General features: G+C 36.8%; 9 protein-coding genes across 9 annotated transcripts; 3 read left to right on the forward strand and 6 right to left on the reverse strand.

Annotated features, from left to right (window-relative positions):
* Positions 1 to 3,867: 3,867 nt before the first annotated feature.
* On the forward strand, positions 3,868 to 4,800 carry KAFR0L00100 (uncharacterized protein; the record flags this gene model as incomplete). The annotated part of the gene is made up of 1 exon (XM_003959704.1): positions 3,868 to 4,800. One exon carries the CDS (start codon positions 3,868 to 3,870, stop codon positions 4,798 to 4,800), a length of 933 nt encoding a protein of 310 aa, XP_003959753.1.
* A 1,918-nt stretch (positions 4,801 to 6,718) lies between these two features.
* On the reverse strand, positions 6,719 to 7,348 carry KAFR0L00110 (uncharacterized protein; the record flags this gene model as incomplete). The annotated part of the gene is made up of 1 exon (XM_003959705.1): positions 6,719 to 7,348. The coding sequence occupies one exon, from the start codon at positions 7,346 to 7,348 to the stop codon at positions 6,719 to 6,721; it is 630 nt and encodes a 209-aa protein (XP_003959754.1).
* Positions 7,349 to 7,834: 486 nt separating this feature from the next.
* KAFR0L00120 (uncharacterized protein) lies at positions 7,835 to 8,137 on the forward strand (the record flags this gene model as incomplete). The annotated part of the gene is made up of 1 exon (XM_003959706.1): positions 7,835 to 8,137. The coding sequence occupies one exon, from the start codon at positions 7,835 to 7,837 to the stop codon at positions 8,135 to 8,137; it is 303 nt and encodes a 100-aa protein (XP_003959755.1).
* A 5,606-nt stretch (positions 8,138 to 13,743) lies between these two features.
* KAFR0L00140 (uncharacterized protein) lies at positions 13,744 to 14,358 on the forward strand (the record flags this gene model as incomplete). The annotated part of the gene is made up of 1 exon (XM_003959707.1): positions 13,744 to 14,358. The coding sequence occupies one exon, from the start codon at positions 13,744 to 13,746 to the stop codon at positions 14,356 to 14,358; it is 615 nt and encodes a 204-aa protein (XP_003959756.1).
* Positions 14,359 to 16,661: 2,303 nt separating this feature from the next.
* KAFR0L00150 (homocysteine S-methyltransferase family protein) lies at positions 16,662 to 17,642 on the reverse strand (the record flags this gene model as incomplete). The annotated part of the gene is made up of 1 exon (XM_003959708.1): positions 16,662 to 17,642. One exon carries the CDS (start codon positions 17,640 to 17,642, stop codon positions 16,662 to 16,664), a length of 981 nt encoding a protein of 326 aa, XP_003959757.1.
* A 160-nt stretch (positions 17,643 to 17,802) lies between these two features.
* Positions 17,803 to 18,681, reverse strand: YHI9 (Yhi9p; the record flags this gene model as incomplete). Its single annotated transcript, XM_003959709.1, has 1 exon — positions 17,803 to 18,681. One exon carries the CDS (start codon positions 18,679 to 18,681, stop codon positions 17,803 to 17,805), a length of 879 nt encoding a protein of 292 aa, XP_003959758.1.
* Positions 18,682 to 19,586: 905 nt separating this feature from the next.
* Positions 19,587 to 20,531, reverse strand: URA1 (dihydroorotate dehydrogenase; the record flags this gene model as incomplete). The annotated part of the gene is made up of 1 exon (XM_003959710.1): positions 19,587 to 20,531. One exon carries the CDS (start codon positions 20,529 to 20,531, stop codon positions 19,587 to 19,589), a length of 945 nt encoding a protein of 314 aa, XP_003959759.1.
* Positions 20,532 to 20,978: 447 nt separating this feature from the next.
* On the reverse strand, positions 20,979 to 21,544 carry COF1 (cofilin; the record flags this gene model as incomplete). Its single annotated transcript, XM_003959711.1, has 2 exons — positions 20,979 to 21,396; positions 21,531 to 21,544. 2 exons carry the CDS (start codon positions 21,542 to 21,544, stop codon positions 20,979 to 20,981), a joined length of 432 nt encoding a protein of 143 aa, XP_003959760.1.
* Positions 21,545 to 21,835: 291 nt separating this feature from the next.
* Positions 21,836 to 26,797, reverse strand: YBT1 (bile acid-transporting ATPase YBT1; the record flags this gene model as incomplete). The annotated part of the gene is made up of 1 exon (XM_003959712.1): positions 21,836 to 26,797. The coding sequence occupies one exon, from the start codon at positions 26,795 to 26,797 to the stop codon at positions 21,836 to 21,838; it is 4,962 nt and encodes a 1,653-aa protein (XP_003959761.1).
* Between the last annotated feature and the right edge of the window lie 504 nt (positions 26,798 to 27,301).

Genomic DNA, 27,301 nt, shown 5'->3' on the forward strand with positions numbered 1-27,301 from the left:
TTGGCAAGTTTCACGCTTAGGTTTATTGTACACAAACTATGATCCATTTAATCCTATAAAGCTTCTGTATCTTCTCCAGGTCCTCTATTAGTACGTGAATACAACATCAACTTATGAAGGACATAAAATATGTTGTTATCATCATGTTTTTGAGCTTATTCACGCTTCCGCTTCGAATTTATGCAGTAGCTCTGGAATCCACCAGTGAAATATTTTTCAAAGATAGCCAAAGTGGAACATATGGGGCCACTTACTGGTTATTAAATGGGACTAATGAGCCTGCTCCTACTACATTTGCCGCTGCCCAAAATTATTGGGAATCTATCTATGCAACACATAATGATGACTTCAGTCTATACACTTTAGTTGACACGTGTATTGATAGATATTGTCAAATTGTTACACTTAAAATAACAAATGGCACGCTCAAGAGCTATCAAGTGAAAACACAGAACTTTTATTCGAACATGAGCGGGAACACATTTAATGAGGTCTATAAAAATTATCATGGTTACTTACATCAATTACAGGGTACATCTAAAAAACAGGGTTTAAATTGGTAGGATGTTGCCCAGTATCACAACCGGATTATAGCAAATAAACACAGAATTTTAGAAATTGCAGCTCAAAAATTCTTCACTCTTTTCAAACAAAGTAAGGATTACCATTCGGTCGATATCATTATTTCAGATATTTACGAATCATGGAATATTTTTGTATCCCCCTTTGACTGTCAACAATGAATTCAGTGAAACGTTCCATTAGAGAACATAAAATGCGCTGTCAGAACTGCTTTGGAAGCTGAAAACAATCATGGGAAGACAGCCTTCTGCTTGCATATTGATCACAGCGGTACTTTTAACAGGGACATTAGAATCATTGCTAAAACTTCTAGTCTTAACGCAAATCCTTGGGTACTACCTTGTTCTGATTAGTGAATGATTGGACTTTGGCATCTGATTGCTGGTAAGTGCTCTGTATTTTCGTTCATGCTATCATTATCTCCAGGTTATTCAACTATGTATTTATGTAAACTTGCTTTTGTATTATGTGCATATGTTTGAATAAAACTCACTTTCTTTCTTAAATAATGAGGGGTGTTAAATTACTAATACATATGCACGAGCTAGATATGGCCTCAAATACAAGTGATTTACACCAGTTACATAACCAAAAAGATAGTGAGAGTAGTAGCAGTAGTATCTAGTTCCGCTTGAAAGAGTTTATCTAAACCCAAGCGGTAATACAAAGAATAAGAAGATACAAATATATAAAGCACTTCATTCTAATACTACTGAAAAAGGTCTAAACACCTATCTTTTCAACTCCGGAGAATAGTTTGAAAGAGACAACCCATCGGCTAGGGATGATATAACACATCGATGCATTTAGAAAATAACCTTACTACTTTTTTCACCCAGTAATCCAGCCTTCCACAACGGAAAGCAGCTATGTGTCAACTGTTTACTCACGACGGTGTTAAACAATAGGGCAAGTTCTTCAAGATTAGATCTTCCAATTTATCTTGGTCAAGAGAAAAAATCTCTGTAGTGACGCATGAGCAAGAGCGAATATATGGTATAAAGATGTTAACGTTTTGTGCCCTGATAGGATGAGTGTCAGTAATAATGGAGCTTAAGACATTGAAGCGAATGTAACGGTGAGAGGCGATGAATTAAAACATGCTCGATAACTTCTCAGGACAACAGCACTTGTAGCCAATTGCTCTAAATGAAAGTAATGAAACGGCAGCAGCTATGTGGAAGCCTAGAGCTGCTTCCGTTCCATGTGCACTATTAGAACAATCAGATAATGAAGGCTTTATGTTTCATATCGATAGGCACATTTCCCAATGGAATTTTACGAAAACGTTGAATGCTTGCCATTTCAATTAGAATGTTTCTTGCTGCCAAATTGTATTCACTGACCTTTCCAACAGTCTTCACTTTGTGATTGAACTCAACGTAGTCTTTTCCTTTCCAATCTAGTGAACTCTGTGCTTTCAAGCATTCCTTCCCGTAAGACAAACATGTTGGGCTGGCACGAACCAAAAGAGAATGACATTATACAACTGGACATTGCCTTGTTTCAAAATGATCTGCGGTTTCTTTAGGTTTAGTAGTCCTATGACTGTCAATGAAACGACAAATAACAGTTTTACTACCCTAGTAGATGCCAAAACTCCTAAAGAAGAACAACTTATATTATACGGTCAAACACAAATGGTAGCCATCCGTCAAACAGAGTGATGGCTCTTAAATAAAAGCAATGATATTGATAACCAGCCGTATTATAGCGCGTGTAAGACTTTAGAACGGTACTATTTAATTTTATATATGATTCATAGACTTCTACAAACAGTTATTCTGTCTAACTTGGTCTTATGTTGTCGTTTTCCAGCACATTAGGAGAATAAACATGACTCTTTAAATGGATAGTACTCCTCATAGAATAATTTGCGGTATCTCTTTGTTCTATCAAGTTTTGGCCTCACATTCATTACAGAAGCGAAGGTATTTCCAAGTTTAAACGGCCACGTATTTATATCTCGAGATTAATGTTTATCAGAAAGGGACCTCTAGAAGAGCCATCGTAGGTCACGTTGGGAAGAGTTGATGGCGTACCTTTAACCTTCTCAAGGTGAGGTAACCACAGCCGACTTCACATTTACTATAACTCTATGAAATTTCCTTCCTGTGGCTCCAAATAGTTACAATTGAATGTTAAGATTAAGGGAATGTTCATTGCATATAAAATGTTCTGCGTTGACGTATATGATTAATTGTACGACAGAATATGTCTGTGAAGAAAACACGCTTTGGTGTTATATGTTATATAGTATCAGCCCTTCCAAAATAATCAGGTGGCCAGGTGACATATGCACGTTGGCATAAGCTTTCTTGTGTCAACAATTTTGCTCGTATTAAAAACGGATTCAATTTGATGCTACAATCCGCCATATAAGTTCATCACTGATGGGAAGTAACTGAAGGGTTTCTCGCACATTTTAATCAGTTCCATTAACATGAGTGGCTGCCTCGAGATAATGCCTGCCATAATGTCCATTAATACAATTATTTATATGACAAGTAACTACTATCTCAGACAGGCCATACTGACGGCCTGTCTATTTTAGGAAAATTTTTCAAAAGAAGAAACTTGAAAAGGACCGCACATAAAAATTTCTTTTCGAATCTGGAACCCTTGCCCGCACCGTTCACCTACGTCTTTGAAATGACGTGGGCTCTTTTGTGCGCACTTTTCTCTTGTTTCTTAGAATTGGCTACAGCCATCTCGAGGGATGTGTCATTATGATTACACTCTCAGAGTAGTATGTACAAATAAATCTATTTTTATCTCCATATTTGGTCGCATCTAAACTCAAATAGTCAGGAACGCCTTTTTATACCCTCGCAACACACTTGTCGTTCCTTAAAGCTTTTTTTGCGGTATTCGGCAAAGTGTGTTAGTATGAATGCTAATTATATTTGCATAGCGTTAAAAAAGACTAGGTTTCTTTAGGTTTTTGCAACGTAACTAACCTCAAGAACATTGTATAGGTACTTCCACAATAGTTCTTTTGTTCTGAACGAGATTTAAGCAGGCACTGTAGTAAAATAGAGGGCTACAAAATACATTCCGTTATTTGCATAAGCTGCGGTCTTTGACAGTTTTTTAGGTCTAGAACAAAGCTCATGCTTTGACTAGAAACTCATGTCGCCAACCGAAAATTTATCATACTTAAACAGTATATTTTATTTCAGAGGAAATCTTTCTCAGAGTCTTAAGTAGTTGAAAAATTGTTGAAGCTAAACAGTTTTAACAGAGTGGTCCACGATAGCGTTATTGGCCAATCGAGGAAAAACAATGCGTTCAATTTCCTTATTTTGTTTTGCTTTTTTCACTGTTGTTGCCCTTGCAGCATTTCCATATTATGATTATATTCATTTAGGTGTCACAACCATTTACGCCTATTTTCAAGACGATAAACCTGTTGCAGTCAAAGTAGCGTGGTGGGGCTCTTTTGTCGGATCAGTTAATGTAGCTTACCAAACGGCGATAGATACATGTAAAGTTTGTAAGAATAATCACGAAGACTATGATTCTTTAGATTGTGCAAGTTCGGTTGGTGAGTTGGCGACAACTCTCGTGCTCAATTTAATGTCAATATACGTTGGCTGGCATGATGGAGGAACACCAAATGGAACTTTAGAAGGTGCTGACCCAACGGCTCTCCGAAAGAGACAGCTTAGGCAATGTGAAAGCACTAATGGTTTGTATGACGTCTCTTGTGTTACGGATTGGTTATTTGATCACTATTCTCAACCAGAGTCCGGAAAATGGTACCCAATTGACAACTCATTGGTCAAAAGAGATTTGACTCAACCCTCAATTTATTTGAAAAACAACGAAACGTCTGAAGTGTATCATTTGATATATAACCCTTCCTCTGCATCAACAGGAACATTAGCAGTGGCACCAGCAAGAATTGTGGGAAACTCCACATTAGCAAAACGCCAAGATCTTCCGGTGTATTCTCCATTGTGTACTGGATACATTGCTCTCGATTTCTGTGCCAACCAGAGTAAGTGGGGAGGCTTCTATACTAGTGGAGAACTTGAAAATCAACTAAATGAGATTTTCGCAAATGATGCTAATGGTGCATGGAGGGCCGATTATTATAAGATGTATACTTGTGAAGACACTTGTGATACACAAGATTGGGAAGTCTCCTTTAGACTTTACTATGCTAGTGTAGGTCAATTCTTGCATTGGACACACTGTGATACCGGATCTTAGGTACGGCTTCTTTATATAGAATAAATATTTTCTTATATTCTTATATTAAGAATAAAATATGTTCTATTCATAATTAAAAAAAGCAGAAACATTTTAAATACTAACGAAACCGTAATTTTCCCTTCTTGTTCGACATCCGCAATCATACTTCAATGCAAGCCTTCTAAGCACAGTGCATGTGGATTCCTTATTATTTATTTCAAAGCTTTTGGTGGGTAGATTCCCGTAAGTATTTTCGTCACTGTTTCTGTTATAACCTTCTTAGAACAGATGCACTCCATTACCCGCAATGTACGTTTGTGCTTTTCAATGATTGCAATTGAGCACACATAACCAAAATTGTATTGTGGATGGAATGACGACAGTTATAAAGAGGCTGGTTAACTTCAGGGAATCATTCCCTCCAATATTCATCAACGCTTCCTTGTCAGGTATTGGTAGATGGATGATACATTTGGATCAAAGCTCAATCGTAGCGAGTTATCCATGAAATACAAACTTAAAATTATTGAGATGTCCATAATTTTCACAATTGACTGTTCTATTGAAAACGCATAACTTTTGAAATGATCTCCAAAGAAACGATGATTGCAATATTAAAGTATTCAATCTCTCGAAATGGCAAAACTTGAACTTAAACTGGTCCCATCATACGTCTTTCTAAAGTCTACAGTAGATAGAATTGTGCAAGGTTGAAGGTAAAACAAGTAGTGTTCAGTTTGAAAACAGGAAGCGTTCATTTATTTCTTTTGTGTCATTCCATAATTATAACCCAATGCAGGTTATGTGTGGCAAACTAGAAAGTTGTTCCTTGCACTAATTTTTGGATTTCCTAAATTTCAACATATTAATTTTTGGAGAAAGATACATGTAATCTTGAGAAGTTTTGGTACTAAAACATTTTTATGTAGAGTCTAACATGCTGCGAAACGTTTTCTATACCATTGTTTGGGTTTTGTACCATTCACTATGTCTGATCAAGGAGAAACATGATAAGTTTGGTCCAAGGTGTTAATAAAAAGGAAACGTAGGATTTAGCTCGATATTCTTGTAAGCGCTAAATATAACTTAATACTTATTAGAATTAAGAAAGTCGATGTATTCAGAAACTGCCCAAGAAAAAGTTAAGACAGTGTTTTTAGTAATAAAGTTTTCTGTTATGGGAACAATACCATATACTTATTAATCTACTTCACAATAATCAACTATATATTTCCGTTTAAATAACAATAACTAACTAATGTGAAAAGTATGCACAGGAAAGTAATATTTATTTAACATATAAATCAAAACTAAAAATAACTAAAGGATAAGGAACTAATAAGGGCTATCCAAGAAAAATATATACAAAAGCAATTACTATACTATATTAGAAAAGAAAATGAAACAAAAATAAACAAATAGCATTTAACGGGCTCACAACCAAAATATTAGCGGAACCGCTTTAACCTGAGATATAGACAAGACACTGCTGTGTAATCCACTTTCTGATGAACTTGGACCGCTGCTCGCAGAGGTGTACAGCGTGCCACTAGGCACCATGGTCGTTCGCCCAGTAACAATAACATCTATGGAGAGGAATTCAGAAGTTAGAGTATTTTCCCATGTACATCCACTGAGAAAATAGGCAGTGCCAGAAGAAGTTATTGGCGAAGCATTTTTCCATATATTCTCTGTAGAGATCTACTTCAATAACTTCCTGGAAGAGGGGACAAATAATATCCATTAATTCGGAAATGGTCTTGGTAAGACCAGACTTCAAAGTGTAAAGTCTTTCCTCGAAAAGAAAATTGTTGCCTCTCATAGGTAACAGAGAGAAACCGAAAATTAAAGTAAACAGAGGCTAAAAAAGCCTTCTGCCATAAATTTGCACTGTCCGGGGATTTAGCCTGTTGACTATTGGTCCCAACTCAGTATGCTAGTCTGCGCCGTAGTAGTTTGATAATGTTCTATCACCGATAGTATGCACAGGTTCTAGAAACTGTCCTTCAAACACCCTATAGTTGATGTCATGGTACGTACTACAAATAAAGTTAAAATCCCCTTGAATGAAATGAAAGTCCTCCAGTTTGAGCAGTTTCACGAAGATACTATTGTCCTTTTCTTTTCTAACTGTGGTTATACCAGACATCATTTCGATAGCACCAGCGTCGTTCAATTCACTTTTTGGAGCTAAATAAATGTAATTTCTTCTACCAAGAGCAAGACGGTGACATTTGACATCAATGGTCTGTTCGACAATCTTTTTAGTTCTCTCTGCCCTTCTGCTTTTTCTGAGAGTCACCGAGTGATCTCTCAATTTGTAGAATCTATGGGCCTCCAACTTAGCATGCTGGAACAGCATTTCTGATTCCACAGCAAAAATTTGATTCTTGGGATTGGCCAAACTCTTGTAGTTTTGTAATACATGCTGATTTAATTTGGTAAAAACATAGGAATCTAATTGTTGTTTGCAGTTATACATAGTTAAAACAAAGTTTTTGGATGTGTCGACTATCCAGCCATCAATGATAGCAATATTATTTGTAATGTATACCGACGTAGCCATTTTGTTTGCTCCTGTTAGGTTATCACAGTTGCTGAGAGAAAATGTAAATGTTGATGGTTCTCATTTATAATCCAGTATCTGTACAAAAGACTGTTACTTCGTCGTTTCTGAATCGAAGTAGCCACTGTTATGACGGCTGATTGAGCTGATATGTTTATTATTGAAAAACGCTGCAGGCGATACAATTCCACTTGTTATTGGCACTGTTGATTTGAGTGTTTTTGAGAACTTTGACAATACTACCGAATTTCTCTCTGGAAACTATAGTGTTACACTATGGCTACTATGGGAAAGACGCTGACAATGTTACCTTGAAAAGCCGACGCACTCCAGAGAAGGACCAACATGAGAGAATGTCTTTACTGGGTCTCGAGAGCTGGACACTGCATTTATGAATATTGGGATATTGCAAACGGTGTTTGGGAAATGGCATATGATATTTACAAGTGAACTAACAGTAATGATTGCAGTACATTAACATGGACCATGGGTGGATTTTATTACAAATATTATCTTGTTGTGGGAGAATGTAGCTCAACAATTGAACAAAAGACAGTAGCTGGTGCTATTAAATATGTCATTTCAAAATATGAAGGTGAATATTTGTGTAATATCTACTCTTTATCAATCAATCATCACGGGACTTGGCATGCTACTTTGGTAATTGGACCAACGCCAAAAGTGTGGACAGTTTCTCTGGCTTCTACTTTATACAAGGGTTGCTACGACGAAGGCTGTAGCGGTCTAGTTTCTCCCTATAGTTGTAGCAGTTCAGACGATGGCAAATAGTTATGTATAAGAGGACCCACTTCTCTTTTTTAATTTTTATATTTATACGTGTAGCTGTGGAATCATTCAATAGGCGCGATATTGATTATTTCGTTATTTCGCCATTAAAATAAATTGCTCCTTTTATACCACTGAAGATAAATATGGCTTGGTAGAGAATGAGTTTAGCTTTGCCTAGTTATTGCGAATTCCCTCCAAGTCCTCCATTATGTTTGAAAGTTAATTGTTCAACGAAAAACAATCTACCAATTAAAGTATGAATACGTCAAGTATATCTATTCATAGCTGTGAACAGCAACAAAGCGAATTTGTTTTCTTCAAGAGCATCATTGGGAGAATAAAAGTAGCGGATTTACCAAAAGCTTTTGCAGCTTGCAGGAATTGAAGAATCCTGTCGTCCTGCAAAACACTAATGGTAAACATTAATTGGTTTATGTTTGTAAAGTAAAAAGTGGGGCCAAAGTAAGTCTGGCCTGCCTTGATGAGGTTGTAATGGTTCCTGCGAGAATTCAAAGAACCTCTATTCGGAGCATGAGTTTCTGGCACTTGTAACGTTTCAGTGTAAATATTCCTTTTTGTAAGCAATCAACATTTGAAATAACTGCCATAGTTCTTTTTTGGCGGCAAAATCAAGGCTGTAATCACCTGCCGCTGCAGCCGCACGCAATTGATTCACACCGCATGCTTCCTACGAGTTGCACAACCGTGCGCCATTTGGAATGCGGTAAGACGGCTGTACGTTTCAACTATGGAAATGTCTTGTCTGATTAAGTGATTCCACAGACCAGCTAAAGCTTGGAAAAACAACTTAAAAGTGAATTTCTGTTTCAAAGTAACATCACTTGGATGTGACTGGAGCTGGACATTTGAAAAACGTCCAAATTAATTTGGGAGAAATTTTTCCATCTTTTGGTGGGAACCACAAATCTAAGAATCCTACGTTCTTAGTAGCTAAGGGACCGAAACCATTTTTGGTGTTACGGCGTCATTTTTCAGCCAAAAGGCCCATTGCATAAGACACAACGAAGCATGATAGTCGGATACTTTTATGCTTAAATCGTTATTGAATTCTAGAAGAGAAATACAAAGGATATGGATAAATGGACGATTCAAGCCGAAGAGTAAAACAATCACCAATGTTGCATAACATTTTTTTGCATACATGTTGCATACGAAAGCTTGTGCAAAAAATCCAGAGAGGCCCGGTAGCTGCTGCGACAGGTCACTGAATTTTCTTGATTTAAGCTCCTCCGCCCATTTCCTAATGGCAGGTGTACGTACTGCCAAATGAAAATATGGCATAGAACCAACTACGGTGACGTATGGTGGGACCAAATATCCAAATTGTCCAAATGTCAGAAAGACTGCAGCGCTACGTTGTCTTGCCAGGTACGCGTCGCGTGTGACATAATTTCAAACGAAAAAAAAAGACCAAAAAAGGAAAATTTTTTAACGTGCTTTGTGGCAGAAACCCAACGAGGATAATGTGTCAAAAGACTTCTATTTTTTTCTAAATGAGAGTTGCGGGATTTTCCTAACCTTACCGAGTTGAACAACCGAGCAGCAAATCTGGTTGCATTTGTAGATGCATATTGATGAGCAGCACCCATCAATGGTCCATGTAGTAGTAACTGGGAGTTTCAAAGAATCCATCCATACAGTAGAACGCCATCTTTTACTTTCTTCGGGGACTACTTTGCAACCTCACGAAATTAAGCAGCTTATCTTGACCTAGAGAAATAGTTGATATTTCCTTTTTTCCTCTTAGAGTCTGCGACTGGCTTTCTCTCAGATTTACTTCATATGCACAGCTGGTATGCCTAAAAAAATTGGTTGCCTTTTAAAAACTTTTGGCAAAGGCTTTCCACTAAGAACATACATAAAGAATGGATAAACGCCTGCTTTATTGAAACTGAAGAGGAGACTTCTATAGAAAGTACCATTCAAACACAAATAAAAATGACTCGAAAATCTCATAATCCTAACAAATCTTATGCTAAGTTGGCCGTAGGTTTTCTACTCACTTCATGTATAATCTGCTTTTGTGGTATCTATAATGCTATCCATCTCGCGAGTTTGATCGAAGTTGCTGAAGTCACTGATGGCTCCACCCATAGTCTTTTTTAAAAGAGCTCTGGCAAATCAAATGGGCGGCAGCAAAGAAACGTTATCTGTACATCATCTGGTGGAAGACTAGCATATTGGACCCATGTATTATGAAATTTTAACACCACAATCATTGATGATACAAGCAATTTGAGTGACGCAATTGTATTGGAACCAAGAAATGTGTACGTCTGGATGGCCGTAGCTGTGGTCAAGTTAACTTTGAAAGGTTGCTCTTTTTTCTACTGTGAAGACACGCAGAGACTGGTCAAACCAGGATACTACGGGTAAAATAGACTGTGTAATAGGGGCCATTGATACTGTCGTCGACCTGGGCGGGTTAGCTACAGGTAGCTATAAGCCGTACAGTGCAATGGGACAAAATGATCGAAATGGTAATAGCGGACCCATTTTGAAGCGTGGACTGGTTGAGTTACCATATCATCCAAATAATTATACTATGTTGTCACGAATGATCAAACTGGGCATCCTGTGTTTCTATTACAGAATCTTCTGGGTAAATTCTATCAATTCTCGACCATGAAAATTAATGAAACAATCATATTTTTAGAATAATGACAAATCAAGTCAACGAAAATAATTCAAAACGCAATGAACAGTTCAATCTTGAAAATTTCAGTAGTGGTGGTATTCAGGCTGGTGCCCAACGGGATGCAAGTGCAAATGTAGCATATATCATACTGGGTCAGATTTCGGTACTCTCGATCATCAGTTAAGTTGTGAAATGGATATGAGCCAACACGCGGTTCAATATATATTATGGGATTATAATCATAATGCCGCTATGAGTAGTGGTTGGGTGCACGCATTTCAATATGATCCTTACGACGATGCCCAAGCAGAAATTATACCATATCCAGGGACAAGTGCACCTGAACTTGGAGCTTGCTATGTGGCTCAAAATATGCAGTTTACAGCGTCCTGAAATAAATATTTAAACACATATCTATATATAAGGCACAAAGTTAATATCATTTCTTTGTAGAGATGTTTTAAGCATTATTTTTCTTGCTGTTTTGCATAGTACATACAGAAGCTCATCGCTATATATATTTTATAGTGTCAAGTCATTTAGCAGGGCGAAACTGTTTCTGTACTTTGTAAATTCTAAGTTAATCGACCTCCTTCTGGGCCAAGTCCACGAGGTAAAAAATAATATTATAAAAATAGAAATATTTTTGAATCTTGTTTTTCATAGAAGATACCTTCTACGACAACCCCAACAATACGAAAATATGGATTCAAGGCAATTGGAATATCCACACAGGTATTATATCAACATAGGCGTCGGCATCTTGATTGCCATGTCTATAACTGCCTTTTTCAGTTTTTACAATAATTTGCAGCTCGCACGGTTGGTTGACTTAGCTTTAGAAGCCAAAAGAGCGAGAGAGAGTCATTAAAACAGGTGAGATTATTTTGTGAAGGAATGTATACATTAGATTAATGATATAAATACATCATATGTAAAGATCGGCTACCTAAAGGTGCTTATCTAGTACCACGTGTATTTAAAGTACAGACCGTCTCAAAAAGAGTTTATCATTTGCTTTTAAGGAAAGTCACCTTTATGATAGTCAACTGGACTGCATCTTCTTTACAATTTACATATCGTTATTCCCGTGAACTTAACTTGGACTTGATTATTGGATTGTTACTTAGAGAATGGTCAAATCAATGAGCCAGCAGAATGCTCCTCGCTTGCCAGCCCTTTAGTCACAGCTACATCTCTACGTGAGCTCCAATGCTTCGATCTAAAAGTAGCGGAAGCTTCTCTGAGGCTGCATAGTTCATACTAAACTAACTACGTAAAGCTATGTGTTTTCCCACATAGTGCGCGTATGTGTCATCAATTCGATACTCTCTCTTTGCACGTATTCTAATCTCTGATGCCCCAATAGCCGGTGATGAGAAAGACTGCACAGGTCTGAGCCAAAACTTTTCTCTGGAGCCTATACCCTTAGCTTTCAACTTCAATAGCTCAGCATATGATCTACATTATTACAGAAACACTTCAGTATTTTAGAGGATATTGACTCACAACTATTTTTAAATTGCTTATTTCCCTCTATACCCACAATATATCAGGCATCTACATTGGAGTATTTTTATATCATCAATCTCATATTTCTATAGAATACGCTATTTGGCATTCTCCGGGTATTGAAGAGGCAGCAAATAACCATTTGGCTATTCCCTCTTTAAATTGGGAATAAATTCATGCATTTCTGATTCCAAATTAATTTGCAAGCACATAATAATATGGTTACTGAGTATGATATTTTATATGTATATTTTATCTTAGTATAAAATATATTATTCTCTTTGAATTTGAAAATGGTATCAAGCGGCTTCTCTGTATGACACTCCATCACACCTTAATGAGAATGAAAAATTCAAAAGGAGAACCTTCCTTCACTGAATGATTTATGTTTCAAATATTTGAGAGCAAAACTTCAATTATTTTGAACCGTAAGGTTCAAATGGTAGCTGCTACCCTTTCTATTATCAAGAAAATTAAAATGTATGTCATAGTACAGCCGGTGACCAAACACTGGGAAGACCGTTATATTTATCCACATTTTAAAGTTAGTAGTGACGAAATCTAACCCTGGATGTGTCGATGCCAGCACCACTTATTCTGCTGCAATGGCTTCTCCGATATTCAAGTTCACAATGCTGTCATATTCAACTAGCGATTCTAAATATGAAAAGGTCACAAGATATGGCTTCGATAAATTTTAGTCTGTACTGTATTTTTGAAGCTGCGAGAAATGTTGCCTCAAATAGCACTACTACTTTTGCAGTTGGCCAAGAACTTCATTAGAACTGAATGTAAATTGCCATTTTGGGAGATATCCTGTCATCGTGATAATCGGAGTAACTCTAAACTTATACGGCGCTATCATGGCCACCCCGCTTTTGAAAAACATTAAGCAATAAATGACGTTTTCAAAAAGAATTTGAGGTAAATCGAGCTAATAAGTACGGATGCCGGTGTTGCTAACTGTAGAGGCTTAATTGAGGTAAGATTTTTCCAGAGTTGAGGTTCGAGTAGTAAGGAATTAGAATAGTGGAAAAAGCTACTAAATCGGAGACGATCTTCCAAAGTTGCTAGCACTGAGGTTCATATGCTAAATGAAGAGGAGGCTATCTAACAGGGTTTTTTTAAAGCATATAAATAGCTGGCTTTATTCCCCATTTTCACTGACATTTCCATTCCATTTTATCTATATGCTAGTTTGCAAAAGAAACATATTATCGCAAATCCATAATCAACACCTATTTATTGATTCCTGAACAGATATTGACGTGTACAGTTTTACAAAGACCTATTTTATAACTAAAAAACAAGATATTTACCAAATGTTTTTTTAGCGTTATTCTTTCTCATCCAAGTCGTGTTGTGCCAACTTACCATTCCAGATAGTTCAAGTGATCTTCCATCCTCTTCAGCTGACTGTGCAGAAGGAACTTTTATGATGACTCATGAAGGTTTCGCTTACTGGGATGGTGATTTGCCTACTGATCTTGCGGACGATCTATTCACCGCTCTTGTCGCTATTTTCGAAGTTGCTTCTGGTAGTGAAATTAATCAAATCTATAAATTGTCTGACTCTGGATATGTTTTCGGTGTTTTTAGCGGTATTCAAGTTGATTCTAGTATTACTAACATGCTGACTATTCTTAGCACACCAATAGTGGATGAAAATGGTATTAACAACTATTTCTATCTTGAATCTCACACAGGTGACCCAAAAACTACTTATGGTTTTATTGTTGCTAAGGAAGAATATGAAGCTTATGTTGATGAGGCAGTCAAAACATGGAGTATGGGAAAGAGTTATGATTTCTACACTAGCACACAATCCATCGGTAATGTTAACGTGTGCCAACGACTAGCGGAAGAAGCTTATGACCCGGTTAACTCAGCCGAGTTTGGTGAATGTATCTCAATTTTCTATGATTCATCAAAGACCATTGAGGAACAGACTGGTTTGACAGATGATCTATTGTACGTCTACAATAATGTCACTGTTTCCTTTAATGACGGCGACAAAGTCTGTATGTCTATTGGTACCGCGAGCGAATAGTCATCACGTCAATGTTTGATCTATGATAATGAACACATTTCTTTTTCTTTTCTCTGATTTCAGTAACACGTTATTCACATTTTTTTTTTTAATATTCGTGTATGGTCATGATAACTATCTATTTTATTCTCTTTTTTATGTATCGAAACAGTTAATCTAAAATAGTACGGGGTGATGTTCGAGCTCTGTATATCCATTATTGCTTTTTCTCTCTTACGTTCTCGATGGGACGTTCCCCTCATTTTTGAAGTAGTCTTATTTAAGGTTAGTTTGCATGCTTGTGAAATACATAACTTTAGCGGTATTTTATTTCTCTTGGCAAATGACAGTAAATTTGTTCGCCTTTTTAAGTTCACTATGACTAAAACCAACAAATGACACTATATAAAGTGGAATTTGATGTGCGGTAAATAAACGTTCCCACTGGAAATTTGCCTGAATTATTAACTGTTAATTTGGATCTTTTTTTTAGGCTGCATGAGATGCCCTGATTTACAAAGGCCTAAATAGATGAGGACTGGATCTGTAATGAAAAACAGCTATAGTGGTGGATCATAATTTGCATCGATAGGTCACGATACTATTGGCACTGTATCTGATATACTTTCCTCAGGCTGTGAACATAAATGCTATATGGCGAGCTGCGCAAACGAGATTCTGGCAATTTTAAACAGGCGGTTACTCGCAATCTGGTCTTGATATTTAAATAAGAAGTATCCAGGGTAGCATTAACTGCTTGAGCAATACCAAAAGAAGTCAAATATTTCTTAAAAGCTTCAACTGAATATTTCTCTTTAAAGATGCAGTGGCACTTTAATCTTGTTTCAAACTCAAGTGAGCTACGCAAATTCATAGTTGGTTGACTGCTTAAATGTAAAGTATTGTGCTTTGATAAAAGCACATCTTAACTACAAGAAATAAAGATTTTCAGCTGATCTAACTTTTCTTCACCAGCTTGTCATTTTTTGTTCTATTCATGGTACCAATCTGCTGTTCGGTCATCGCGACTCGAGGTGACAGCTTTATATCCCTTCTACAAAGTAACGACGTCTATACGCTTATATGCATTTAAAATGACAAATGTCGTATCAACTACTGCATTTGTTACTTTATTTGAAAATTGGCAGACTATATACTTCATAGAAAGGATAGCTTGGAGAATTACATGCAAGTTCAGTAACACACCTTGGATCTGCCTTACTTTTCTCTGAGAATAATGGCAAAAGGTGTTTGGGTCCCAAACGAAATAGTGACTCCTATACAGGGTTTGTGGAAAATCCTAATGATGTGGCATACTTCCATCACCAAAAGGGACTCGCCGCAGCATAGAGCTGAGCTTAGGCTTGACCTTTCGAAACTGATGTACGTTTAGCTCAAAAGTGTCCTATGGGACTAATGCAAGAAAAGAATGGATCTTGAGGGGTCTACATTTATTTCGATTGTAATCATGTCCAAAATAATACCTTCATGGCGATGTCTGCAGTTAAGAGTGTTACCAAACTTTTGGTCGATTAATCCTATATAACCATATTTGACAAGCCATTATGTCACAGTCAAACGCATCTCCTAGAATTAAAGAAATCCAAAGGAAGAAGGTAAAATTTTGAGCTTCAGTACCACAACCTACCAATTGGTGGCTCTAGAATTAATATATTCGTATGACTTGAATTATCAATCATAATGTTGCATGTAAAAGCTGAGAAGCGGCTCACTAAGTCACGACCAAACTTTTAATGACTTGATTTACAAATATTGTCAGTGGACAGACTATCATAGGGTAACTAATTGAACTTCTAAATTGTATATAAATGTACTTCTAACCCAAGTTTCTCCTTTGTATTTCCTTTTACGCCACTAATGGTAGAACTTCCATTATTGTAAGGTAAATTTAGCAGCACAGAACCTCAAATCAAATTGCAAGCAGAAAATCATCTTTTCTGCAAAGTCTAGGTAATAGCTTAACCTCATTCATTAGTGTAAACACTCTCTGTAATAATCAAAATAAGGACAAAATCCACTTTCAACGAAAAGAGCATGCTCTTTTTTTAACTTGTATATAAGAGCATCAATGAATGATCAAAAAAGTCTCAAAAAGAGAAATGATAGCAGAGCAAAAGTCTGTTACAGTATGTTCACTAAACAATAGAGGGTATGCTTTGTTTGGACGATTATATGTTAGGATGATCAAGAACTCACACTATAAAAATTATGCTCAATTTTTTGCTCTATAAAGCAACAGATTTGGATGCAACAAAAGTGCATACAGTTAGACCTCTAAATCTACTACTCACCATGACCACAAGTTAGTTAGATAATTTTTTTACTGCTTTGGATATTTGTTCGATATCATGAGGTCTTGTTCTGCAACACCCTCCGACAATACGAACTCCAGAAGATATAAATCTCTTAACCACAGCTTCCCAGCTAGCTGCCGCCTCAGGATTTGCCGTCCATATACCCTTTTCAACATTGAATACTTCACCACTATTTGGGAAAACTGATAGCGGCATAGTTGGTAAACCATTGTGAATGGAATCAATAATTTCTGTGGCCTTATTGTAATTGACACAATTAACTCCTAAGAAAGTTAAATTTGGGTTTATGGCAGTTGCGAGTGACTTGATATAATCTGTGATCAAATGCATGGGAGTACCGTCTCTTAGATTACCATTATCATGCACTGATAACGAGATATAAAATGGCTTAGACACCTTTTTTTCATCCCATGAAAGAAGTGACTTCAATTCTGTAAAGTTGGCAATGGTCTCAAATCCAACAATATCAATTTCATCGTTATTCAAAAAGTTGTCCAATTGTGGCTTGAAATAACTATAAAAATCAACAGTTTCTGGGCTATCACCATAATCTCCGCTGTATTCGCCACCAACGAGCGCACCATATGAGCCAATACTTCCAATCAAATACCGATTATCACCAATACAGGCACGGGTAAAACCAACTATCTTGTCCAACAATTCATTGTATTCCCGAAGGGATTTGAGTTCAGTACTTTCCGAAACAGCTTTGAAGCTGGTTTGGTAGGTAGTGGTCATTAGAATCTCAGCACCAGCATTGACAAAGTCCTCGAACATCCCTTTGACGATCCTAATATCATTAGACGATGGGTCACTCCAGAATGATTTGCTAAGAAAGGGTCTAGTGGACCAAAGACGATGCTTGATATCCAAACCCCTTCTCTCCAATTCTAGCCCTTGACCGCCATCTGATACCAAGACTTTCTCTGGATTCTCTTTCAAGTATTTCTTTAACGGTACACGAACCATATCTTGTTGATTACTTGAACAATTAGCTCATCGAAGTAACGAAATTAGTACACGTTACATTTTATATACAATATTTTTCGCTGGAAAATTCACGAACTCGTCGCCACGGCAACCGTTTTTTTGATACAAATATCTCCACGGCAACCTATATACTTTGTATTTATAGGATTATATGACCGTCAACGACTGTCACAGCTTGGCCCCCTACATGATATGAAGGTTGTCCTTCTGCATTAATCTTTATCAGAGCTTCTATCCTGCCGTCTCTGTTTACTCTTCCACCTTGAGTAATCTTAATTGGAGTGGTACTAGAGTACTTATACACCTCATTCAGGTATCTGATGAAGGACAATGCACCACTGCCGCATACAGGATCCTCATCAACATTGACACCACCAGCAAATGCTCTGATCTCATACTCATTTTCCTTATTGACCTTCTTACCACCCAAAATGATACCAGTGTAATTATTCTCCTTGCATAAAGAAGCTAAGTTTCCGTAGTTGGGATCTGTATTATAGGCAATATCGCTATTATCGACTAGGTAGACCAGCCATTTTGGTCCTACGTTCAAGAGCTTAGGTTCTGTAATAGTTTGAACACCAAGGACGTTTTCAAAAGACCTGGCATGTTCTTTGTTGAAATCTTCAACAATTGTTTGATTAGCTTCGAACGAGATTACTTCGTCGTCCTTAATTGAGAGTTCTACAACACCAACACCACATTCTTGATAGATTTTTGACTTCTTAGCACCCGTAAATTCCATAAAGGCCTTACAAGATCCAACAGTAGGATGTCCTGCAAAGGGTAATTCGTTGGTAGGAGCGAAAATTCTCAATTTGTAGTCATGTGAAGGGTCCTTAGGCTTAAATAGGAATGTTGTCTCTGATATATTTGTCCAAATAGCGATGTTTTGTAACTGTTCGGTGGTTATTTCATCTTCCGATATGTCGAGGCAACTGACGACAGCTACTGGATTTCCCTTGAATGGCTTGTTTGTGAAAACATCTACCTGCTTGAATGGTACCTTTAGTGACATCGTAGCTTATTATTAATGGATGACTTATATGGTTGTACGAATTAGTTTTCACCGCTAAAGAGGTTTCTTATATATAAAAAATGTGAGTCATGTCATACCAAATAGCTCAAGTTTGGTAAAGCGTATCAAGCAATAACATATTACCTTTCATCATTTTGAATAGGCCAGAGAATGCTAGAGAATGCTATATGATGCGAAGGCTCGATTCTAGAAATTATCGCGGAAGAACATTTGAAGTAATGAGATTATTAAAGATAGAGTATTAGGAGAACCCTGGTACTACATTACTCTCACTCAGACAAGTAATTATGTATGTGACAGTCTTGTCAACATTCTTCATTGGTAGTCGATTTTTGATGGAATTGCTTCCAATCCAATTATTGTATAAAGAATGAAATGAGAACGAAAACTTTCTGTATTATCTTTGTTAGTTCACGTATATAACGTAAAAAAGAGATATCGACTTATTACGATGCTTCGTGAAGATAGACCAGAATTTATTGTCTTGCGAGCTTATCATGCGTATTAATACTATTAATAAAGATTCTAATGAGGATACAAATACCTCCCAGGACGTTTCTGTCTACATCATTCCAATGAGCTGTAGTATATATTCTTATCGACTGGTAAAAGTACCGCTTGTTCTACATTCGACCTCATCCACTCAATAATAACAAAAGGTGAAGATGCTACTTTACCTGGTGCAATTTATTTTGCACATGCAACAAATATCCTCTATAGGGGAAGCTACTAGCAGCTACATTTTCATTTTGGTGATCTCTGCCTTATTTTACGAAATGGGATAGTGTAAAATATTTCAAGATTTATCCTTTTTTATATGTATATATACTATTTAAATTTTAATTGAATATGTAAATGATCTGCTACCGCTGAGAGGAGAAGAATTATAAACTCTTTAATGTACCACGGAATTCTTCGATTGTTTTATAACCTTTAGCATTCATAATTTCTTTTAATTCCCTTTCAATACGTTCAAAGATTGAGACACCTTCTTTTTGTAAAGCAGTACCAATTTGAAGCATGGAAGCACCACATAAGAGATGTTCAAAAGCGTCCTTACCAGTCTTGATACCACCAGTACCTATAATCTTGATGCTTGGATTTAAACGAAGGTAGAAAGCACGAACGTTAGCTAAGGCGGTTGGCTTCGCGTAGTCTCCACCAATACCACCGAAACCGTCCTTTGGTTTGATAACAACTGTTTCAGAGTCAACATCGATGTAAAGGCCATTACCGATACTATTGATACAGTTAACGTAAGCCAATGGGAACTCGTTCAAGATCTTGGCCATGATATCGAAATGGGCAAAATCAAAATAAGGTGGTAATTTGATACCTAAAGGCTTCTTGAAAATCTTGAACGCTTCAGTTAAGATTTCTTTTGTATAATCACAATCATAGGCAACTTGTGGTTTACCTGGAACATTTGGACATGATAAGTTTAATTCAGTAATACCAGTGAATTCACTGTCTTGAATCTTCTGTAAGTTTCCCAGCATCTCTTGCTTACTCATACCTACAACAGAAAAAAATATTGGTGCATCGTTTGGATTTTGCTTTTGACGATTGACGACGTAGTCGAGATAGTATTCAATACCTTTGTTTGGTAGACCCATGGAATTAATACTACCCAGAGGCACCGAAATGTAACGAGGTTCAGGGTTACCAGCTCTTTCTGATAATGTTGCACTCTTCGTAATGAAAGAGCCAGCCTTAGAGTTAGCTAATTCATCCAGATCGCCGGTAGTCATACAATGGACACCAGAGGCATTCATCAAAGGATTTTGAAATTCGAAGTTACAGAACTTAGTGTTTAATTTAGCAGACATTTTAAAGCTCGGTTGGTTAGTATACTACCGCTGAAAATAGTATATCCTATCATAAAAGTTTTAGGCCTTTTATAAGTTTTTGCAGAACTTTTCACTACTGAAAAATCATATTCGGAGATAACCGAATTATGTGTTTACTGCATACAAAATTCGACCGATGAGCTGTAACATGTAACTTTGCAACATAATGTCGCATACAGTATGTAATTTGCATGGAATAGTGTGTATTTTACCATTTTTTATGGTGCTAGGTGGAAGTTAGGGTTAAGTTTAGTGGAATTTCAAGCATACGATGAGTGACGATGACAAGTTGCACCAACGGCTAAATTGGCCAAGGCTGTATCATGATCTGAATATTTTGAACTGTATAAGTTATATGATTTTTTTATTACATTTCTTTATTCATTTTGACCTATTTATATAGAGCTAGTTGTCGCTTTGACAAATCTAATGGGAACCAGCACTTCTGCTGACTCTTTCTAAAACGGCTTCGTAAGCAACTTCAGAGAAATCAGTACCTTGGACATCAGTGGAGACACCGTTCAAAGCTCTTCTTAAAGCATCCTTTGAAGAAGCATAAACCATCTTGGATCTTACTGGAGCAGTGTCTGGAGACCAGGTGAAGAAAATAATCTTGGATCTTTTACCTTCATTGCCACTGATTTCATATTCAAAATCGTAAACAGCGTATAAACAGTCATTTTCTGGCAATTTTTCTAAGAATGCATCGTATGAAGCGTCAGTAGAGGTTTCCTTGACTACGATTTCAGTTTTGTTTTCGTTTAAACCAAATAAGACAAACTTGTACTTCTTACCTAATTTCAAATCATTGAAAGCGGCTAAAGATTCATCTGCAACAGCAACACTAAAAGTATAAAGATAAATGTCATTGTTAGTATAATTGACTGCAAATCAAAGCCATGCCACCTTTTGAAATAGCAACAACAGACGCGGCCACCACACTCAATTCATGGTGAAACCACAAGTATCATAACATACCCAGATCTAGACATTTTGAAAATAGTATCAATTGATTGATTACTGATTTGCTATAAAATAAACTGTCAATTCGAACAATATCTTACTTCATACTTTACCATTTTGCGTTGTTCTCTTTACAAAGGGGCAGTTCCGCGACAAAAAAAATTTTAAGACCACGTGATGTTTATGCATTACCCGGCGAATAATTAGATAAAAGGAGATTGTATCATTATGAATAGTAGAGTGTTTGAAGTTGTATCAAGGTCTTAGTATGGTGTAAAAGCATTGAATAATGTGTCATTAGTTCCATATATACACGTCTATTATTTAGAATTTAGTTTCCTGACAAACGCTTCCTTCGACATGTCGATCAGGACGTCTAATTCACCACTATTTTCACACATGCTGTAGAATATACTGTTCTTGTTCAAGAGCAACGAATATGGATGATCGTATTCTTTAACTTCACCGGCACCCATTACAAGGATCTTGTCGTAATCTATAACTGATCTCAAACGATGGGCAATAGTCAAAATTGTACTTTCACTGAATTCAGTTCTAATGGTTTCTTGAACTTTTGCATCTGAATCATAATCTATCGATGCGGTGGCTTCATCTAATAACAAAATCTTTGGTGAACGTAGTAAAGAACGGGCCAAACATATCAATTGACGTTGACCTTGTGAAAAATTCGTACCACCTTCAGCGATTTCACTTTCCAGATCCAAAAATCTGTTGATATTCTTAGAGGAAACTGACGCTTCGTCGTTGTTATTTTCGGTTCTAGAGCTCAATTCTTCTTCAGTCACTAAGTTAACCCGTCTTAAGGCTTCGAAGACTTCTTCGTCTTTATATTCATCGTATGGATCTAAGTTGCTCTTGATAGTACCAGAGAATAGTGTTGGATCTTGTGGAATGATCGTTATGGAACGACGTAATCTTGTCAAGTTAACAGACGTAATGTCAAGTCCATCAATCTTTATGTAACCAGTTTCAGCTTCCAAAAATCTGAATAAAGCAGTAATAATTGTGGATTTACCAGCACCCGTCCTACCAACAACACCAACCTTTGCGCGAGGATCGACATTAAAGGTAACATTCTTAATAACTTTAGGTAAATGAGCGGCGTAACGTAAAGATAAATCACTAACCTCAATTCTACCTTCTTCTGGCCAATCCGCTGGTACCTTACTGTCAGAAACCTGAACTTCATCATATGGTTCTTGTTCGATAGTCATATATTCATGGACTCTTTCAACTGAATTCATATTCATTTCAACTTCAGAATAAAATCTAACTAGCCATAAGGCACCTTCAGTGAAAGAAATAGCGTACGTTAAAGAAATACCAGCCATACCAGAATCAATTGTATTTATATTTGTCAAGATAAAGATACCAGAACCAAATACAACTAAAGCACCAATCACATCGATTCTGAAAGATAACCATCTGTTAGCAACCCATAAGTAGAAAAATGGTCTATTATTCTCATCAATCTTCAATAAGTTCTCCCGTAAAAATCTACTTTCGTCACCAAATGCTCTGATTGTGGTTACACCAACTAAAGTTTCAGAGAAATGTTGATAAATTGGGGATTTAGTAATAGAGTCTAAACGTTTCAATTCACGAGAGCCTGTCAAATAGAAGTAACCAATCATGTAATAGAGCATCCCAACAATTATAGCAACTGACAAAAACTGAGGTGTGATGAAAGTGATCAATATAATGGTAGTTATGCATTCAATAAAAGAGTAAAATGCGCCCTGGAAATATGGCGCTAGATCTTGATCAATACCTTCCATATCTTTAGAAAAACGGTTCATGATTCTTCCAATTGGAGTTGAATCAAAAAATCTTAATTTAGCATGCAGAACCTTATCCAATAATTTCCTAAAAATTTTTCTGGAGGCGTTAATACCAAAATAATAACTAATCAATGTTTTAGCTGCACCTACTATCGATTGCAGAAGACCGATACAGAAATAAATTGTCAAGTAGTAAGCGTTACTATGCTTTTGCTTAGAAACAGTTGCGCCAAATGATATGGTACTTAACACCATTGGATAGTGGTTTGGGTTACTTTTGGCGCCCCAATTTGAAGGCAGGACTTCTCTTAAATAGTTCAGAGTAGTAATCGTATTTTTTGTAACCCATGAACGTACCCACCAAGATTGCTCTATATAAACCAACTGTGACAGTACAAATACCATAGCCAAAAAGATGAGTGTTCTAGTGCCGCCGAAGACGGCAGCGTACCAGCTATAAACTTGCAAACCAACAACACCCTCTGCTTTAGTTTCTTCATTGACGAGTTTACCATCTTCTATTCTTTCAACATCAGTCTTATCCTTTTTATCAGTTTTCGGAACCCCTGCAGGTTGGGCAACACCAGTTAGATTGACAGTGCTTCTGTTGTTCGCAATGTTAGCACTTGAAGCAGGTCTGGACATAATAGTACTTTTGACTAATTCATCTTCACCCAACAGGCCTTTTTCTAATAACGTCATTGGAGTGCCTTGGTCCTTGACTTGACCGTCTTCAAGCATAACTACCAAATCGGCGTTCCTTAGCGTCAAGGCAATATTATGAGAAACCAAAATGCAAGTTCTTCCTTCCATTAATGGGCCTGTGATACAGTTGTCATAAACCCAGAGTGCAGTGTGCGCATCAACAGCACTCAGACAATCGTCTAGCAAAACATGTCTTGAATTTGAGTAAAGGGCCCTAGCCAAAGAAATTCTCTGTTTTTGACCACCAGAAAGGGCAATACCTTTTTCACCAATTTCAGTCATATCACCAGCTTTCAAAATTTCAAAGTCACGTCTGAGTCCACATGCTTCCACAACATTATGATACCTTGTTTCATTATATGGGCTATTGAATAAAATATTGTTTCTGACTGTGTCGTTTAAAAGCCAAGCAGCTTGTGAGCAATAAGCGATGGAGTTGGTTGTTCCATCAGATTCAACGATCAAGTCATGTCTCGCATTCAATGCAGGAACAACAATCTGACCTTCTAATAGGTTCATTTCGCCTAGCAATGCCATTAATAATGAAGTCTTACCCGAACCGGTTGGACCAATGATTACATTTAACTTACCTACCTTGAAATCTATATTCAAATTTCTTAGTTTAAACGAATCACGGGAATTATCCCAGGCAACAGTTGTGTTTTTGAAAGCAATTTGATTTTTATTTGTTGCTACAGTTAATTGGTTATACTTATCTGTGTCTTCCTCATTCAAAAAGTCTTGTACTCTATCAAGGGAAACCTTTGATTGTATAACAAAACTTAGCATGTCCGATAATCTATCTAACGGATCTCTCAACAGAGAGAAAAGGGATAAAGCTGTGAAGGCAACTGGAGTTGTTAAAACTTCACCTTGGACGTAAATGTAAAAAGTAAAAGACGCGGTAGTAACAATTGATGGTGTTAAATACCAAACGAAACCACTGATAGCCCATGAAATAGCTCTCCAGAGCAATAGATTAAGTTCACCCTCTCTGATTTTGTCGATATCACTGCTAAAGTTATCTTCCCATGAAAAGAATTTAATAATTCTGATAGCCTGAAAAGTTTCATTCAACTTTTGAATTCTTTTATCAGTGAATGCTAAACTTTCCCTTTGCAATCTGCCAAGCCAATTGGCTAAATAAAAGTTGATGGGTAAAACGATAAGGATAACGAGAACGCCAACAAATGCAGCATAGCCAATTAATTTGAAAAGCAAAGTTAAAGCGACAACAACCATAACAATGGCACCGATAAATAAGTGGAGATAAGCACAGATTTCCGAAATTTTGAAGGAGTCAACAGCCATTAAATTAATCACTGCTCCTAACTTTGCAGACGGAATAGATTCCTCATCACCATTAATGTTTTCTTTGTCATGAATTTTTTGAGGATCTTTCACATCTTCAGTAGTGTTGACGTCTCTCTTTTCAGCCTTTAAATCTTTTGATGAAGTCGCAACTTTTCTTCTCAAAGCTTTCGAGTAAATTTCAGAAATAATAATACCTTTCATTCTGATACAAACTCTTCTACCAAAAAAGAGCGCTTGACCATTAGCAATTGCAACAAAGAGTTTGGAGGAAAACATACAAATGACGTAGAACCAAACTAGATTAGCAGGGGCAGATGACTGGTCTTCAACATATTCTAGTATTCTTTTCAAAAGTAGCGATGGGAAAAATGCAAACACTGCACCAATACAAGCGCAAAACGTTTGTAGCATAATGTAATTGGTAAAGTAATATAACAGATTAAATGAGAACTTTCTTTCGTCCAGATTTCTAACAAATCTTTTAAATTTTTTCACGACAAAGATGGAATAATCTTCCATTATTAAACCCCAAACATCATCCTTATTAATGACACTCTTGTGAGCTTTCCAGACAAAACTGTCCAGCCATGACCAAGTGATAAAGCTTGCAAGCGAAGTTATAGGTTCAGGAGACGGTGTGATATTTGTATCCGTAGAATAGACGACGGCTGGTGAATTTTTGATTGGAGCAAAGAACAAAAGAGAGAAAAGACATGTGTCTATGAGAAATTGAGAAATATAATAATTTCTTACTAGTGTGTCATTTATGTGCCCTATTATAATTGAACGGAAGGGTAGTACCATAGAAAAGAATAAAAACATGTAGGAAATTAGGGAAATACACCATAGGTTACCGAGATATTTATTTATAAATTTGACTGATTGTTTATAGTTGATCAAACGTAGTACGACAATGGCTGAGAGTACAGTCCATTGAAAAAGTGGCCAGATAGGAAATAATTCTTGTCTAGTTGCAAAAGAAAAGTGAATAACCATCTGTGATATTGCTAAGAAAAATTCGATAATTAGCCTTGACCTTTCTATATAATCACGATTGAATAGTTTTGGGATACCGTGTGGCTCACCATTTAGTTTTTTCAGCTCGATTCTTTCTATAGAAAAATGATTCTTTTTGATAGTTTCCTTATCATCTACCGATGTTTCACCCATATAGTTGGTTGTGTCAGACCTTAGCAGAGGCTGAGATTCTGAAGATGAATCGCTCTTGAAGTTGGTAAGAATTTCCACCAAAGTAGGTTCCCTCGTCAACCTTCGTACGTTGTAACGATAGTAATGCAATGAGATGTTGTAAATTACAGTTAAAGAAGCTAGTATTGTGATTGTTTCAGGTAGCAAACCATCGATATAAGTCAATCTTCCACATTCAGTGATGTCGTCATAATTCCACAAGGGACACCATGACGAAGAAATTGGCGCCGTATTATTGAGCTCTAATGTCATGTTCTGATTCACGTATCGAGCAAGTGCTTTTGGCAGCCTTATCTGAGGTACTATCCTTTAAATATGAACTGTGAAGGCTGCGATGGGTGTGTAAATTGGTATCCTATGAAAAAATTTTCTATATGCCGTATCCGAATAAGTAAGTAATATAATAATCAGATCATACATGCAAGAACAAAATGTGTCAAAATGACTAATTTATAGTTCATCTCACACTCAAGATTTGATGGATGTCTCTGGATGCTGAAAAATTTAACGACATTTTGGTCTAAGTCTTGAGAATTTTCTTGGTATTTTCTTGGCCAGAAAGTGAAGTGACACACTTTCGTATTGGCTGATTATGCAACAAGAAGCAATGGGATGTGTCGGTTGTGGCACGTTCCTGGGATGAGCATCACAATTTTGAGTCACTTAGATGCTTTTTGTGAGGATTTAGGTTGTTCTCCATTATTACGGTGATGTATGTGTCACATTTTAGAGACGCGATCTTGCAAGAATTGTGAG

This window comes from Kazachstania africana, chromosome 12 (assembly GCF_000304475.1).
Source record: "Kazachstania africana CBS 2517 chromosome 12, complete genome".
NCBI lineage: Eukaryota > Fungi > Ascomycota > Saccharomycetes > Saccharomycetales > Saccharomycetaceae > Kazachstania > Kazachstania africana.